Source organism: Scyliorhinus torazame, chromosome 5 (assembly GCF_047496885.1).
Source record: "Scyliorhinus torazame isolate Kashiwa2021f chromosome 5, sScyTor2.1, whole genome shotgun sequence".
Taxonomy (NCBI): domain Eukaryota; kingdom Metazoa; phylum Chordata; class Chondrichthyes; order Carcharhiniformes; family Scyliorhinidae; genus Scyliorhinus; species Scyliorhinus torazame.
In genome coordinates, this window is record NC_092711.1 from 180475819 (window position 1) to 180491164 (window position 15346).

At 49.9% G+C, this 15346-nt stretch overlaps 1 protein-coding gene across 1 annotated transcript in view; it reads left to right on the top strand.

Moving 5' to 3' along the window:
• The window catches only part of LOC140418072 (uncharacterized), a 221278-nt gene that overhangs the window by 102145 nt on the left and 103787 nt on the right, over positions 1 to 15346 (top strand). The window contains exon 6 of the mRNA XM_072501497.1: positions 15072 to 15082. Within this exon, the coding sequence (XP_072357598.1) occupies positions 15072 to 15082 (11 nt within the window). The remainder of the gene's footprint in view (positions 1 to 15071; positions 15083 to 15346) is intronic.

Here is a 15346-nt window from a genome sequence, read left to right on the forward strand (position 1 = left end):
ACCTGGGACCCTGGAGCTGTGAAGCAACAGTGCTAACTGTGCTACTTTACCGCCCGGAAGAGAGGCGATTGCAGAGATTTTGACAATTTTCATATCTCTGTTCACAGGAGTGGTGCCACAGGACTGGAGGACTGACAATGTGATACCATTAAGGGAAATGGGGGAAAAACATTGAATTACAGGCCAGTGAAACTAACTTCAGTGGTCAGGAAACTATTGGAAAAAAACTCTTGAGGGACAGAATTCATCTCCACTTGGAGAGGCAACGATTAATCAAGGATAGTCAGCGTAGCTGTCTGGGGCAATACTAATTTGATTTAAATTTTTCGAGGAGGTGACTAGGTGTGTCGAAGAAGGTTGTGCAGTTGATGTAGTCTACATGGACTTCAGTCAGGCTTTTGACAAGGTGTCACATAGGAGACTAATTAAGAAGGTAAGATCCCATGGGATCCAGGGAAATTTGGCAAATTGGATCCAAAATTGGCTTTGTGGCAGGAGACAGAGGGTGATGGTTGAAGGTTGCCTTTGTGACTGGAAGCCTATGTCCATTGGTGTTCCGATGGGATCGGTGCTGGGTTCCTTGCTGCTTGTAATGTACGTTAATGATCTGGACCTCAAGTAAATTTGCAGATTTGCAGAAATTGGGGGTGTGGTAAATAGTGAGGTGGAAAGCCTTAGATCAAAGGACAGTACAGACAGGCTGGTTAGATGGGCAGAACAGTGGCAAATGGAATTTAACCCTGAAAAGTGTGAGGTAATGCATTTTGGAAGGACTAACAAGACAAGGGAATATACAATGAACGGTAAGACCGTAGGAAGTATAGAGACTCAGAGGGACCTTGGTGCGCATGTCCGTAAATCCCTGAAGACAGCAGAACGGGTAGATGTGGAGATGCCGGCGTTCGACTGGGATGAGCACAGTAAGAAGTCTTACAACATCAGGTAAAAGTCCAACAGGTTTGTATCGAATCACTAGCTTTCGGAGCGCAGCTCCTTCCTCGGGTGAATCTGAGGAATAGTTCACCTGTGATAGTTCACCTGAGGAAGGAGCAGTGCTCCGAAAGCTAGCGATTCGACACAAACCTGTTGGACTTTAACCTGGTGTAAGACTTCCTATTGTAGATAAAGTGGCTTGGAAGGCATTCTATTAGCTGAGGTAAAGAATACAAGGAGCAGGGCGGTTATGATTGAGCTGTATAAAACGCCTGTTAGGCCACAGCTAGTGTACTGTGTGCAGTTCTGGTTGCCACACTAGAGGAAATATGGTGATTGCGCTAGAAAGGGTGCAGAGGAGATTCACCAGGATGTTGCCTGGACGTTTCAGCTGTGAAGAGAGGCTGGTTAGGAGTTGTTTTCCCGAGAGCAGAGGAGGCTGAGGGGGGGATATGATTAAGATGAACAAATTTATGAAGGACTTAGCTAGAGTAGAAATTTTTTCCCTTGGTAGGTGGGTCAGTAACCAGGGACATAATGTTAAGGTGAGGGGCAGGAGATTTAGAGGGGATTTTCACCCAGAGGGTGGTGGCAATCTGAAACTCGCTGCCTGAAAGATTGGTCGATGTGGGAGCGCTCATGACAATTGAGAAGCATTTAGTGAGCGCTTAAAATGCCATAGCATACAAGGTTGCGGACCAAATGCTGTAAAAATACAATCTAAAAAATAATTTTTACGGGATGTGGGCTTCGCTGGCATTTGTTGCCCATCGCTACTTACCCCTTGAGAAGGTGGTGGTGAGTTGCCTTCTTGAACTGCTGCAGTCCGTGTGGTGCAGGTACGTCCACTGTGCTGTTAGGGAGGGAGTTCCAGGATTTTGACCCAGCGGGAGTGAAGGACCGGCAATATTTCTAAGTCGGGATGATGAGTGACTTGTGGGGAACTTGCAAGTGGTGGGGTTCCCAGGTATCTGCTGCCCATGTCCTTCTAGATGGTGGTGGTCGTGGGTTTGGACTGTGCTGCCGAAGGAACCTTGGTGAGTTACTGCAATGCATCTTGTAGATGGTGCACACGGCTGCTGCTGTTCGTCGGTGGTGGAGGGTTTGAATGTTTGTGGAAGGGGGAGTGATCAAGCGGGCTGCTTTGTCCTCCTGGATGGCGTCAAGCTTCTTGAGTGTTGTTGGCGCTGCACTCATCCCGGAAAGTGGGGAGTATTCCATTTAGTGCCTTGTAGATGCTTTGGCGAGGTCAGGAGGCGAGTTACTTGCCGCAGGCTTCCTAGCCTCTGACCTGCTCTTCTAGCCACATTATGTGAAATGAAATGAAAATCGCTTATTGTCACAAGTAGGCTTCAAATGAAGTTACTGTGAAAAGCCCCTAGTTGCCACATTCCGGCGCCTGTTCGGGAGGCTGGTACGGGAATTGAACCGTGCTGCTGGCCGGCCTTGGTCTGCTTTCAAAGCCAGCGATTTAGCCCTAGTTCAGTTTCTGATCAATAGTAACCCTCCGGAACGAAAGAGAAAATGCTGGAAAATCTCAGCAAGTCTGGCATTATCTGCAGAGAGAGAAAAGAGCTAACGTTTCAAGTCCGATGACAATTTGTCAAACCCTCAGGATGTTGACCATGGGAGATTCAGCGATGTTAATGCCATTGAACGTCAAAGGGTCGATGGTTTGATTTTTCTCTTATTGGAGATGGTCATAGCCTGGCACTTGTGTGGCATGAATGTTATTGTCACTTGTCAGCCCAAGCCTGGATATTGTCTAGGTCTTGGTGCATTTGCATGTGGACTGCTTCCGATGTCTGAGGAGTCGTGAATGGTGCTGAACGTTGTACAGTCCTCCGCAAACATCCCCACTTTTTTTTTTTTTAGAAATATTTTTATTGAAGGCATTTTTCATATATATATATAAAAGCCAAAACTCGGCAACAGGTAACAAAACTAACAACCCACCCTCTTCATGTCCCTCCCCCCTCACCCACCCCCGTCCTCAATACCCTTGTCACCTACAAGCCCGCCTCCTTTTCTTACCCCCCCCCCCCTCCCCCCAACCCCGCTTTTGGCTCAATCACTTTAAAGAAGTCAATAAACGGCTTCCACCTCTGGGTGAACCCCTCTGTGCACTCCAAGTATGGCGAACTTGACTTTTTCCAAGTGCAACAATTCTGCCAGGTCTCTCACTCACACCCTCGCCTTTAGCAGCTCCGAGTCTCGCCACTCGATAGAATCCATCGCCGGGCTATCGGGAAGGCAAAGGCCAAGACATCGGCCTCTCTCTCTCTCTCTCTCTCCTCACCTGACCTCCTGCAGCTTCCGACACTCCGAATATCGCTACCTCCGGTCTCTGAGTCACCCCTGCGCCCCGGATTTCTGACATTACATCAAAAACCCCCTCCACCTCTGACACGCCCAAAACTTATGCACATTGTCGTCATCGTCGTCCCCTATCCTCCACCCCAGAAAAGAACCGACTGATCCTCAAAACCGATGTGTGGACTTAGTGCACTACCAGGGGCTGGTTTAGGGTTTAGCACAGGGTTAAATCGCTGGCTTTGAAAGCAGACCAAAGCAGGCCAGGAGCACGGTTCAATTCCCGTACCAGCCTCCCCGAACAGGCGCCGGAATGTGGCGACTAGGGGCTTTTCACAGTAACTTCATTTGAAGCCTACTTGTGACAATAAGCGATTTTCATTAAATTGAATGAGGCTTAACCTCGCACAGGATGAGGAAGCAACCCTCCGCAGGGCTTCCCTCTACACCCCAACCCCCCCCCCCCCCCCCCCAACCCTTCCGCCCACTTGCTTCTGACTTCCTCCACAGGGTACGCCCTCCCTATCTCTCAGCTCTCCATATATACCTGTCACTCTCCCCTCCCCAATGTCATCCTCGGACAACAACTTGTCTTGCACCAACGGAGGTGGCAGCTCTGGAAAGGACAGCACCTCTTTTCTAACACGGTCCCTCACCTGCAGGTACATGAACCTGTTTCCCTTTGGGAACCGATACGCCACCTCAAGCTCCTCCAGGCTTTCCTCCCACAGACCAGACCCGGAGGTACTCTATCCCCACCTGCCGCCGCGCCCAGAACCTCCATTCAGTCCCGCCGGTGCAAACTGATGCTTCTCACATGTCGGTGCCCAAAGAGACATGCCTTCCAGTGTGAAGTGTTACCTACACTGGTTCCAAACCCTCAACGCTTATACCACCATGTCTCAATGTTTGCTGCCCAGTAGTAATTCAACAGGCTCGGCTGGAAACCAATCTGGACCTGGTGCATCAAACCTACCGCATCCATCACCCTCCTCAGCCCAATCGGGACCCATAATCCCTGCACCTTCTCCTCCTCCACACTTGAAGACTCCCCACTGTCCAAGAACCACCTCCTCCCCGGTCTGGAGGCTCTGATTCATAACAGCCTTGGAAAGAAGGCCTCGAAGACCCCATTCACTCCCTCTGGTTGCGCCACCACCGTGACTCTCTCACATCCCTCACCCTGCCAATCACTCTCGCCGCCGCCTGCTTCCTCAACTGATGCGCCAACATCCTGCACGCTTTTTCCCCCATACTCATAGACTGCCCCTCTGGCCCGCCGCAGCTGCCCTACTGCCTTTCCCGTCGACACCAAGCGTTCCTTTAGCAACGCCTCCTCCGGCGCCATCAAATATCTCCAGTCCACCCTCGGGATGTCCTCAGCTAACCTCAACCTCTCCAACCGTTCCACTCTCTCCCTACATGCCGGAATCAAAATGAAGTCTCCCCTTACCACCACCTTCAACGCCGTGACCTCCCCTGTATTAGTCAGCTCCGCACAGTTTTGAATGGCCGCCCTCACCCTCTCACAGACCTCCCCCTTGTCCGCCGGCAATCCCATATCCAGCCTCCACTGCGGCCACTGGGCCTCTCATTGCACCACCCGCAGATCCACCCCGTGTGGCGTGTGGTCAGAAACCACGATTGCCGAGTACTCCGAACCCACCAGCACTGCCACACCCTCGTCTTCATGTTCAACCCCGAGTGGAACCGCTGCCCCGCCCACCCCTTCCTCGGCCTCGTCTGATCCCCCAACTTCAGGTGTATCTCCTGAAGAAAAACAATGTCCGCCTTCAGACTCTTTAAGTGTGAAAAAAACATGCGACCGTTTAACCGGCCCGTTCAACCCCCGCACATTCCACGTAATCAACACCCCCTGCCCTTCCTTTCCGGTTGGCCATGTCCCTTCTTCACCCAGCTCCCCCCGGCCCATGCCCCGCACTCCTCCGGGCCCTCCCCAAAATGTCCGCCACCATCCCTCCTTACCCGACTGTGCCACACCAACACTTCCCATGTCAGCATCGTCCTGACCCCTCCCCTTCCTACCCTCCCCATACTGAACAATGAACCATCCCCTTCCCCTCTCCCTCCTCCTGTCGACCACCCCTTCACTCCTGTTAACTAGCCAACCAGCTATGGTGGACCCTACCTGGGCTTCCATCTACCCCCCCCCCCCCCCCCCCCCCCCCCCCCGTTCCCGTCCACGGCCTCTCATAACCTCCCTCGCCTCCTCCGTCGTATCAAAATAAAACTCCCGATTCTGATGCGTGACCCACAGACGAGCAGGACACAGCGCCTCAAACTTCACCCCCTCCTTGTAGAGGGCAGACTTGACCCGGTTGTAACCAGCCCGCTGCTTGGCCAACTCCACACCCCGGTCTTGTCAGCTCACTTCCCCCCTCAGGTCAACTTCTTCATCTGCCTCGCCCATTTCATGCTTTTCTCATTGCTGAGAAAACGATGCAGCTTCACCACCTCGCCCCTGCCTTCGGCCTCCTCCTCAGCACACTGTGTGTCTGATCCACCTCGAGGTCAAAGACCCTTCCCCATCAGCCTCTCCAGCATATTTGCCACATATTTGGGGCAGCACGGTAACACAGTGGTTAGCACAATTGCTCCACAGCTCCAGGGTCCCAGGTTCGATTCCCGGCTCGGGTCACTGTCTGTGCGGAGTCTGCACATCCTCCCCGTGTCTGCGTGGGTTTCCTCCGGGTGCTTCGATTTCCTAAATTGCCCTTAGTGTCCAAAATTGCCCTTAGTGTTGGGTGGGGTTATGGGGATACGGTGGAGGTGTGGACTTGGGTAGGGTGCTCTTTCCAAGAGCCGGTGCAGACTCGATGGGCCAAATGGCCTCCTTCTGCACTGTAAATTCTATGATTTAGTGGCCTGCGTTCCTTCGACCTCCTCGGGCATCTCGACAATCCCGGGATTCTGCCTCCTGGAGTGATTCTCGCCTCCACCTTCTCTCTCAAATTCTTTTGGTTGGGGTGGCACAATGGTTAGCACTGCTGCCTTCTGGCGCTGAGGTCCCAGGTACCATCCCGGCCTCGGGTCACTGTCCGTGTGGCGTTTGCATATTCTCCCCGTGTCTGCGTGGGTCTCGCCCCCACAACCCAAAATGTGCAGCGTGGGTGAATCATCACGCTAAATTTCTCCTTAATTGGGGGGAAAAAAATAATTGGATACTCTAAATTTATATATTTTTTAAATTCTTTTGATTGTCTGCTCCCAACAACATCTCTGCCTCCAGCAAGACTCGCCGGGCCTTGTACTCCCTCATCGACTTCTCCACCTTCTGGGATGCCAGGCCCTGTGCCTACAGCCTCTGCTCCACTCTCTCAATAGCTGCCCTAAGAGGCTGCACCAGCCAGGTCCTCTGAGGCCTCCTTCCTCTACTGGCGAAACTTGTTCTTCAAAACCATTCACGAGCTGCTGTGTAGACCACTGGGCGGCAGCCAATGCCCCAGAGCCTTCCGCCATCTTTTTCTGTGTCCCATGGCGTGGCAGGGTGGCACAATGGTTAGCACTGCTGCCTCCCAGCTCCAGGGTCCCTGGTTCAATTCCGGCCTCGGGTCACTGCCAGTGCGGAGTCTGCACATTCTCCCCGTGTGTGCGTGGGTTTCCTCCGGGTGCTCCGGTTTCCTCCCACAGTCCAAAGATGTGCAGGTTAGGTGGATTGGCCACGCTAAGTTGTCCAAAAGTTTAGGTGGGATTACTGGGTTACGGGGAGAGGGTGGAGGCGTGGGCTTAAGTAGGGTGCTCTTTCCAAGAGCTGGTGCAGACTCGATGGGCCGAATGGACTCCTTCTGCTCTGTATATTCTCGCGGTCGAGCTGCCGCCTCTTCTTTCTTGCACTCCTTGACTGGTAAGTCACAAACCAGCCCCACCAGAGGAGTATTGCAATCCTTCAGTGCTTGTACACCATTCACCAGCAAACACCCCTCAAATCGGGTGGGGAAGGACCAGAAAATTCCACCTCGAGCGGGAGCCCCCAAATGAGCAAAGACTAACTCCATGGTCGCAGCCGGATGCCCCCAAACATCCCCACTTCTGACCTTATGATGGAAGGAAGGTCATTGATAAAGTAGCTGAAGATGGTAGGGCCCAGGACACTACCCTGAGGAACCCCTGCAGTGAGGTCCTGGAGCTGCGATGATTGACATCCAACAGCCACAACCGTCTTTGTTTGTGCCAGGTTTGACTCCAATCAATGGAGAGTTTTCCCCTTGATTCCCATTGACTGCAGTTTTGCTCGGGCTCCTTGATGCCATACCCGGTCAAATGCAGCATAAGACCATAAGACATAGGAGTGGAAGTAAGGCCATTCGGCCCATCGAGTCCACTCCACCATTCAATCATGGCTGATTTCACTCCATTTACCCGCTCTCTCTCCATAGCCCTTAATTCCTCGAGAAATCAAGAATTGATCAACTTCTGTCTTAAAGACACTCAACGTCCCGGCCTCCACCGCCCTCTGTGGCAATGAATTCCACAGACCCACCACTCTCTGGCTGAAGAAATTTCTCCTCATCTCTGTTCTAAAGTGACTCCCTTTTATTCTAAGGCTGTGCCCCCGGGTCCTAGTCTCCCCTGCTAATGGAAACAACTTCCCTACGTCCACCCTATCTAAGCCATTCATTATCTTGTAAGTTTCTATTAGATCTCCCCTCAACCTCCTAAACTCCAATGAATATAATCCCAGGATCCTCAGATGTTCATCGTATGTTAGGCCTACCATTCTTGGGATCATCCGTGTGAATCTCCGCTGGACCCGCTCCAGTGCCAGTATGTCCTTGCTGAGGTGTGGGGCCCAAAATTGCTCACAGTATTCTAAATGGGGCCTAACTAATGCTTTACAAAGCTTCAGAAGTACATCCCTGCTTTTATATTCCAAGCCTCTTGAGATGAATGACAACATTGCATTTGCTTTAGAACATAGAACATAGAACATAGAAAATACAGCACAGAACAGGCCCTTCGGCCCACGATGTTGTGCCGAACCTTTGTCCTAGATTAATCATAGATTATCATTGAATTTACAGTGCAGAAGGAGGCCATTCGGCCCTTTGAGTCTGCACCGGCTCTTGGAAAGAGCACCCTACCCAAACTCAACACCTTCACCCAACACCAAGGGCAATTTGGACATTAAGGGCAATTTATCATTGGCCAATTCACCTAACCTGCACATCTTTGGATTGTGGGAGGAAACCGGAGCACCCGGAGGAAACCCACGCAGACACGGGGAGGACGTGCAGACTCCGCACAGTCAGTGACCCAAGCCGGAATCGAACCTGGGACCCTGGAGCTGTGAAGCAATTGTGCTATCCACAATGCTACCGTGCTGCCCTTGAGAACAAATCAATCTACACTATATCATTTAACCGTAATCCATGTACCTATCCAATAGCTGCTTGAAGGTCCCTAATGTTTCCGACTCAACTACTTCCACAGGCAGTGCATTCCATGCCCCCACTACTCTCTGGGTAAAGAACCTACCTCTGATATCCCTCCTATATCTTCCACCTTTCACCTTAAATTTATGTCCCCTTGTAATGGTTTGTTCCACCCGGGGAAAAAGTCTCTGACTGTCTACTCTATCTATTCCCCTGATCATCTTATAAACCTCTATCAAGTCGCCCCTCATCCTTCTCCGTTCTAATGAGAAAAGGCCTAGCACCCTCAACCTTTCCTCGTAAGACCTACTCTCCATTCCAGGCAACATCCTGGTAAATCTTCTTTGCACCTTTTCCAAAGCTTCCACATCCTTCCTAAAATGAGGCGACCAGAACTGTACACAGTACTCCAAATGTGGCCTTACCAAAGTTTTGTACAGCTGCATCATCACCTCACGGCTCTTAAATTCAATCCCTCTGTTAATGAACGCGAGCACACCATAGGCCTTCTTCACAGCTCTATCCACTTGAGTGGCAACTTTCAAAGATGTATGAACATAGACCCCAAGATCTCTCTGCTCCTCCACATTGCCAAGAACTCTACCGTTAACCCTGTATTCCGCATTCATATTTGTCCTTCCAAAATGGACAACCTCACACTTTTCAGGGTTAAACTCCATCTGCCACTTCTCAGCCCAGCTCTGCATCCTATCTATGTCTCTTTGCAGCCGACAACAGCCCTCCTTACTATCCACAACTCCACCAATCTTCGTATCATCTGCAAATTTACTGACCCACCCTTCAACTCCCTCATCCAAGTCATTAATGAAAATCACAAACAGCAGAGGACCCAGAACTGATCCCTGCGGTACGCCACTGGTAACTGGGATCCAGGCTGAATATTTGCCATCCACCACCACTCTCTGACTTCTATCGGTTAGCCAGTTCGTTATCCAACTGGCCAAATTTCCCACTATCCCATGCCTCCTTACTTTCTGCATAAGCCTACCATGGGGAACTTTATCAAATGCCTTACTAAAATCCATGTACACTACATCCACTGCTTTACCTTCATCCACATGCTTGGTCACCTCCTCAAAGAATTCAATAAGATTTGTAAGGCAAGACCTACCCCTCACAAATCCGTGCTGACTATCCCTAATCAAGCAGTGTCTTTCCAGATGCTCAGAAATCCTATCCTTCAGTACCCTTTCCATTACTTTGCCTACCACCGAAGTAAGACTAACTGGCCTGTAATTCCCAGGGTTATCCCTAGTCCCTTTTTTGAACAGGGGCACGACATTCGCCACTCTCCAATCCCCTGGTACCACCCCTGTTGACAGTGAGGATGAAAAGATCATTGCCAACGGCTCTGCAATTTCATCTCTTGCTTCCCATAGAATCCTTGGATATATCCCGTCAGGCCCGGGGGACTTATCTATCCTCAAGTTTTTCAAAATGCCCAACACATCTTCCTTCCTAACAAGTATTTCCTCGAGCTTACCAATCTGTTTCACACTGTCCTCTCCAACAATATCGCCCCTCTCATTTGTAAATACAGAAGAAAAGTACTCGTTCAAGACCTCTCCTATCTCTTCAGACTCAATACACAATCTCCCGCTACTGTCCTTGATCGGACCTACCCTCGCTCTAGTCATTCTCATATTTCTCACATATGTGTAAAAGGCCTTGGGGTTTTCCTTGATCCTACCCGCCAAAGATTGTTCATGCCCTCTCTTAGCTCTCCTAATCCCTTTCTTCAGTTCCCTCCTGGCTATCTTGTATCCCTCCAATGCCCTGTCTGAACCTTGTTTCCTCAGCCTTACATAAGTCACCTTTTTCCTCTTAACAAGACATTCAACCTCTCTTGTCAACCATGGTTCCCTCACTCGACCATCTCTTCCCTGCCTGACAGGGACATACATATCAAGGACACGTAGCACCTGTTCCTTGAACAAGTTCCACATTTCATTTGTGTCCTTCCCTGCCAGCCTATGTTCCCAACTTATGCACTTCAATTCTTGTCTGACAACATCGTATTTACCCTTCCCCCAATTGTAAACCTTGCCCTGTTGCACGTACCTATCCCTGTCCATTACTAAAGTGAAAGTCACAGAATTGTGGTCACTATCTCCAAAATGCTCCCCCACTAACAAATCTATCACTTGCCCTGGCTCATTACCCAGTACTAAATCCAATATTGCCCCTCCTCTGGTCGGACAATCTACATACTGCGTTAGAAAAGCTTCCTGGACACACTGCACAAACACCACCCCATCCAAACTATTTGATCTAAAGAGTTTCCACTCAATATTTGGGAAGTTAAAGTCGCCCATGACTACTACCCTATGACTTCTGCACCTTTCCAAAATCTGTTTCCCAATCTGTTCCTCCACATCTCTGCTACTATTGGGGGGCCTATAGAAAACTCCTAACAAGGTGACTGCTCCTTTCCTATTTCTGACTTCATTAATTTCTTAATTACGGACGCAACCTGCAAGTTTACCTTTAGAGAATCCTGGACTAGGACTCCCAAGTCCCTTTGCACTTCAGCATTATGAATTTTGTCACCGTTTAGAAAATAGTCCACGCCTCTATTCTTTTTTCCAAAGTGCAAGACCTCGCACTTGCCCACGTTGAATTTCATCAGCCAGTTCTTGGACCACTCTCCTAAACTGTCTAAATCTTTCAGCATGGTGGCACAGTGGTTAGCACCGCTGCGTCACAGCAGGGAGGACCTGGGATCAGTTCTGGCCTTGGTGATGATGTGGAGCTTGTACATACTCCCTGTGTTTGCATGGGGTTCCTCCACATGCTCCGGCTTCCTCCCACAGTCCAGTGATGCGCAGGTTAGGTGGATTGGCCATGCTAAATTGCCCCTTAGTGCCCAGGGATGTGCAGGTTTGGTTATAGGGTTACAAGGATAAGGCAGGGGGGACATGGGTCGGGTGTTCTTTCGGAGGACCACGGCAGACTCAATGAGCGGAATGGCCTCTTTCTGCACTATCGGGATTCTAAGATGTCAAAGGCTCACCTCTGGCATTCAGCTCTTTTGTCCATGTTTGAACCAAGGCTGCAATGAGGTCAGGAGCTGAGTGATCCTAGCGGAACCCAAACTGAGCGTCCGTGAGCAGGTTATTGCTGAGTAAGTATTGCTGATTGAGAGTAGGCTGATAGGGCGGTAATTGGCTGGGTTGGATTTGTCCTGTTTCTTGTGTACAGGACACACCTGGACAATTTTCCACATTGCCGGGTAGATGCCAGTGTTGCAGCTGTACTGGAACAGCTTGGATAGGGGTGCGGCAAGTTCTGGAGCTATTGCTGGGATATTGTCAGGGCCCCACAGCCGTTGCAGTATCCAGTGCCTTCAGCTGTTTCTTGATATGACTTGGAATGAATTGTATTGGCTGAAGACTGTTAGGAGACCGAGATGGATCATCCACTCGACACCTCTGGCTGAAGATTATTGCAAATGTTTCAGCCTTGTCTTTTGCACTGATGTGCTGGGCTCCTCCATCATTGAGGATGGGGATATTCGTGGAGCCTCCTACTCCAGTGAGTTGTTGAATTGCCCACTGCCACTCACGGCTGAAAGTGGCAGGGCTACAGAGCTTCGATCTGATGCTTGGTTGTGGAATCGCTTAGCTCTGTCCCTTGTCTGCTGCTTGTGTTGTTTGGCTCACAAGTAGCTTCACCAGGTTGACACCTCGTTTTTCGGTATGCCTGATGTTGCTCCTGGCAGGCTCTCCCGCACTCTGCTGCATTGAATCAGCATTGCTAACCTGGCCTGGTGGTAATGGTAGAGTGGGGGATATACCGGGCCAAAAGTTACAGGTTGTGGTTGAATACAATTCTGCTGTTGGCCCACAGCCCCTCATGGATGCCCAGGCCTGAGTTGCTAGATCTGTTCAAAGTCTATTCCATTTAGCACGGTGCTAGTGCCACACACGATGGAGGGTGACCTCAATGTGAAGACGGGACTTTGTCTCCACAAGGACTGTGCGGTGGTCACTTCTACCGATACCGTCATGGGCAGATGCATCTGCAGCGGGCAGATTGGTGAGGGCGAGGTCAAGCATGTTTTTCCCTCTTGTTGGTTCCCTCACCACCTGCTGCAGTCCCAGTCTAACAGCGATGTTCTTTATGATCCGGCCAGCTCGATGGTGGTTCTGCCGAGCCACTCTTGGTGATGGACATTGAAGTCCCCTACGCAGAGCATATTCTGTGCCCTCGCCACCCTCAGCGCTCCCTCCAAGAGGTGTTCAACATGGAGGAGTGCTGATTCACCAGCTTAGGGTGCACAGCACGCGGTAATCAGCAGGAGACTGAGACTTCATGGGGTCCAGAGTCGATGTTGAGGACTCTCAGGGCAATGCCCTCTGGACTGTACACCACTGTGCTGCCATCTCTGCTGGGTCTGTCCTGCCGGTGTAACAGGATATACTCCGGGATGGTGATCCTGGTGTCTGGGACATTGTCTGTATGCTGTGATTCTGTGAATGCGACAATGTCAGGCTGGTGCTTGAGTAATCTGTGAGACAGCTCTCCCAACTTTGGCACAAGTTCCCAGATGTTAGCGAGGATGGCTTTTCCGGGTTGACGAGGCTGGGTTTGCCATTGTTGATTCCACTGCCTAGATCTATGCCCCGTGGTCCGCCCGGTTTCTTTTCTTTTTATTGACTTTGTCGCGGTTTTTGACACAACTGAGTGGCTTGCTGCGCCGTTTCAGAGAGAATTTCAGAGTCAACCACATTGCAGTGGGTCTGGAGTCACATGTAGGCCAGACCAGGTAGGGATGGCAGATTTCCTTCCCTAAAGTACATCAGTGAACCAGATGAGATTTATCGACAATTGGCAATGGTTTTATGGTCATTATTAGACTTCTAATTCCAGATATTTATTGGATCCCAATTCCACTAGCTGCTGTGGTAGGATTTGAATCCGGGTCCCCATGGTATAACCCTGGGTCTGTGGATCACCAGTCCAGTGACAATACCGCAACCCCATTAGAATAGATCGGTGCTTGATGGCCGGCTCACACACGGTGGGACGAGGAGCTCTTTCTAAGCTGTAAAACTCGGATGCTGTGAGGACAGATATGTCTCATTATATTGTACAGATTGGATATATCATTGATGATTCTGTAATTAAGTACATTTTATTTATTTTTTAATAAACATTTTATTGAGGTATTTCTTTGGCATTGCAGCAGCAACAAAATCAACAATGTACATAACAAGGAAAATATTAACGTAGTGCAAATACCGCCTCCCTCTCCCCCAGGTCCTACCATTACTTACCCCCCTAAACTATGCTAACCTATACCCCCCCCCCCCCCCCCTTCTCCTGACGATAAATTCTCTGCGAGGAAGTCGACAAAGGGTTGCCATCTCCGGGCGAACCCTAACAGAGATCCTCTCAAGGCGAACTTAATTTTCTCCAGGCAGAGGAAGCCAGCCATGTCCGAAAGCCAGGTCTCCGATTTCGGGGGCTTTGAGTCCCTCCATGCTAGTAATATCTGCCTCCGGGCTACCAGGGAAGCAAAGACCAGAACATCCGCCTCTCTCTCCTCCTGGATTCCCGGATCCTGCGACACCCCAAAAACCGCCACCTCTGGACTCATTGCCATAAGTACATTTTATTATTATTTATCGCCTTGTAATATAGTATTGTAACTATATTTCCAGTCATTCCTCTTGGAAGAGTCCATTCGGTAACAGTCGATGCCAACTCTTTCACCAATTCTGTCAGTCTCGAGTGGGTCCCATTCTGTAACCCTGCAGTCCATCCAATCTCATTTAGAAATTATTGATCACCTCTGCTAGACTCCCCTCATAGGCAGCAAGTTCATGATCAATCACATCCACTGTGTCTTTAAAAAAAAAAAATTTAGAGTACCCAATTCATTTTTTCCAATTAAGGGGCAATTTAGCATGGCCAATCCATCTACCTGCACATCTTTGGGTTGTGGGGGCAAAACCCACACAAACACTGGGAAAATGTGTAAACTCCGCACGGACAGTGACCCAGGGCCGGGATTGAACCTGGGACCTCGGTGCCGTGAGGCAGCAGGGCTAACCCACTGCGCCACCTTGCTGCGACATCCACTGTATCTTAACCAACTGGAACAATCCTATCCATTCAACACATTTTTGTCCTCTGTCTGGCAGCCTGCATCAAGATTTTCAGGTCTCTGTCCAGTACAGGAAGTAGTGAGCATGGATCTGTCAATCAGCCTGAATCAGCACCTTCAGGAGAATTGGGAGGGTGAATATTAGATACAGCAGAGTGAGAATGGAGGGAGAGTGTGTGGGACGGAGATTTACAGCTTTTGGGGAATGAGAGAGAAAGAATGTCCGAGAGAAACTAGAATTGTCTTCTGAATCTCTATCCATTACTGAAAGTGATAACTTTTGCAAACTCCTTTTACAGGATATCAGAAGGTGAGGATTTACAGACACATCTCAAAATTAAACACCACATTAAGATCTTACAGAGTTACTGTTTCGCTATTCTGTCTGCTTCCAAAGCTTTAAACAGCTGGAGTGTGACTGGAAAAGCACCGAGACACACACACCCGAGTGAGAGTGTTCCAGAGCACTGACTGAGGAAAGAGTTTTAACCAGTTACACAGCCTGAAAAAACATCGCACCATTCACAGTGAGGAGAGACCGTACACGTGTTCTGTGTGTGGACGAGGCTTCAAC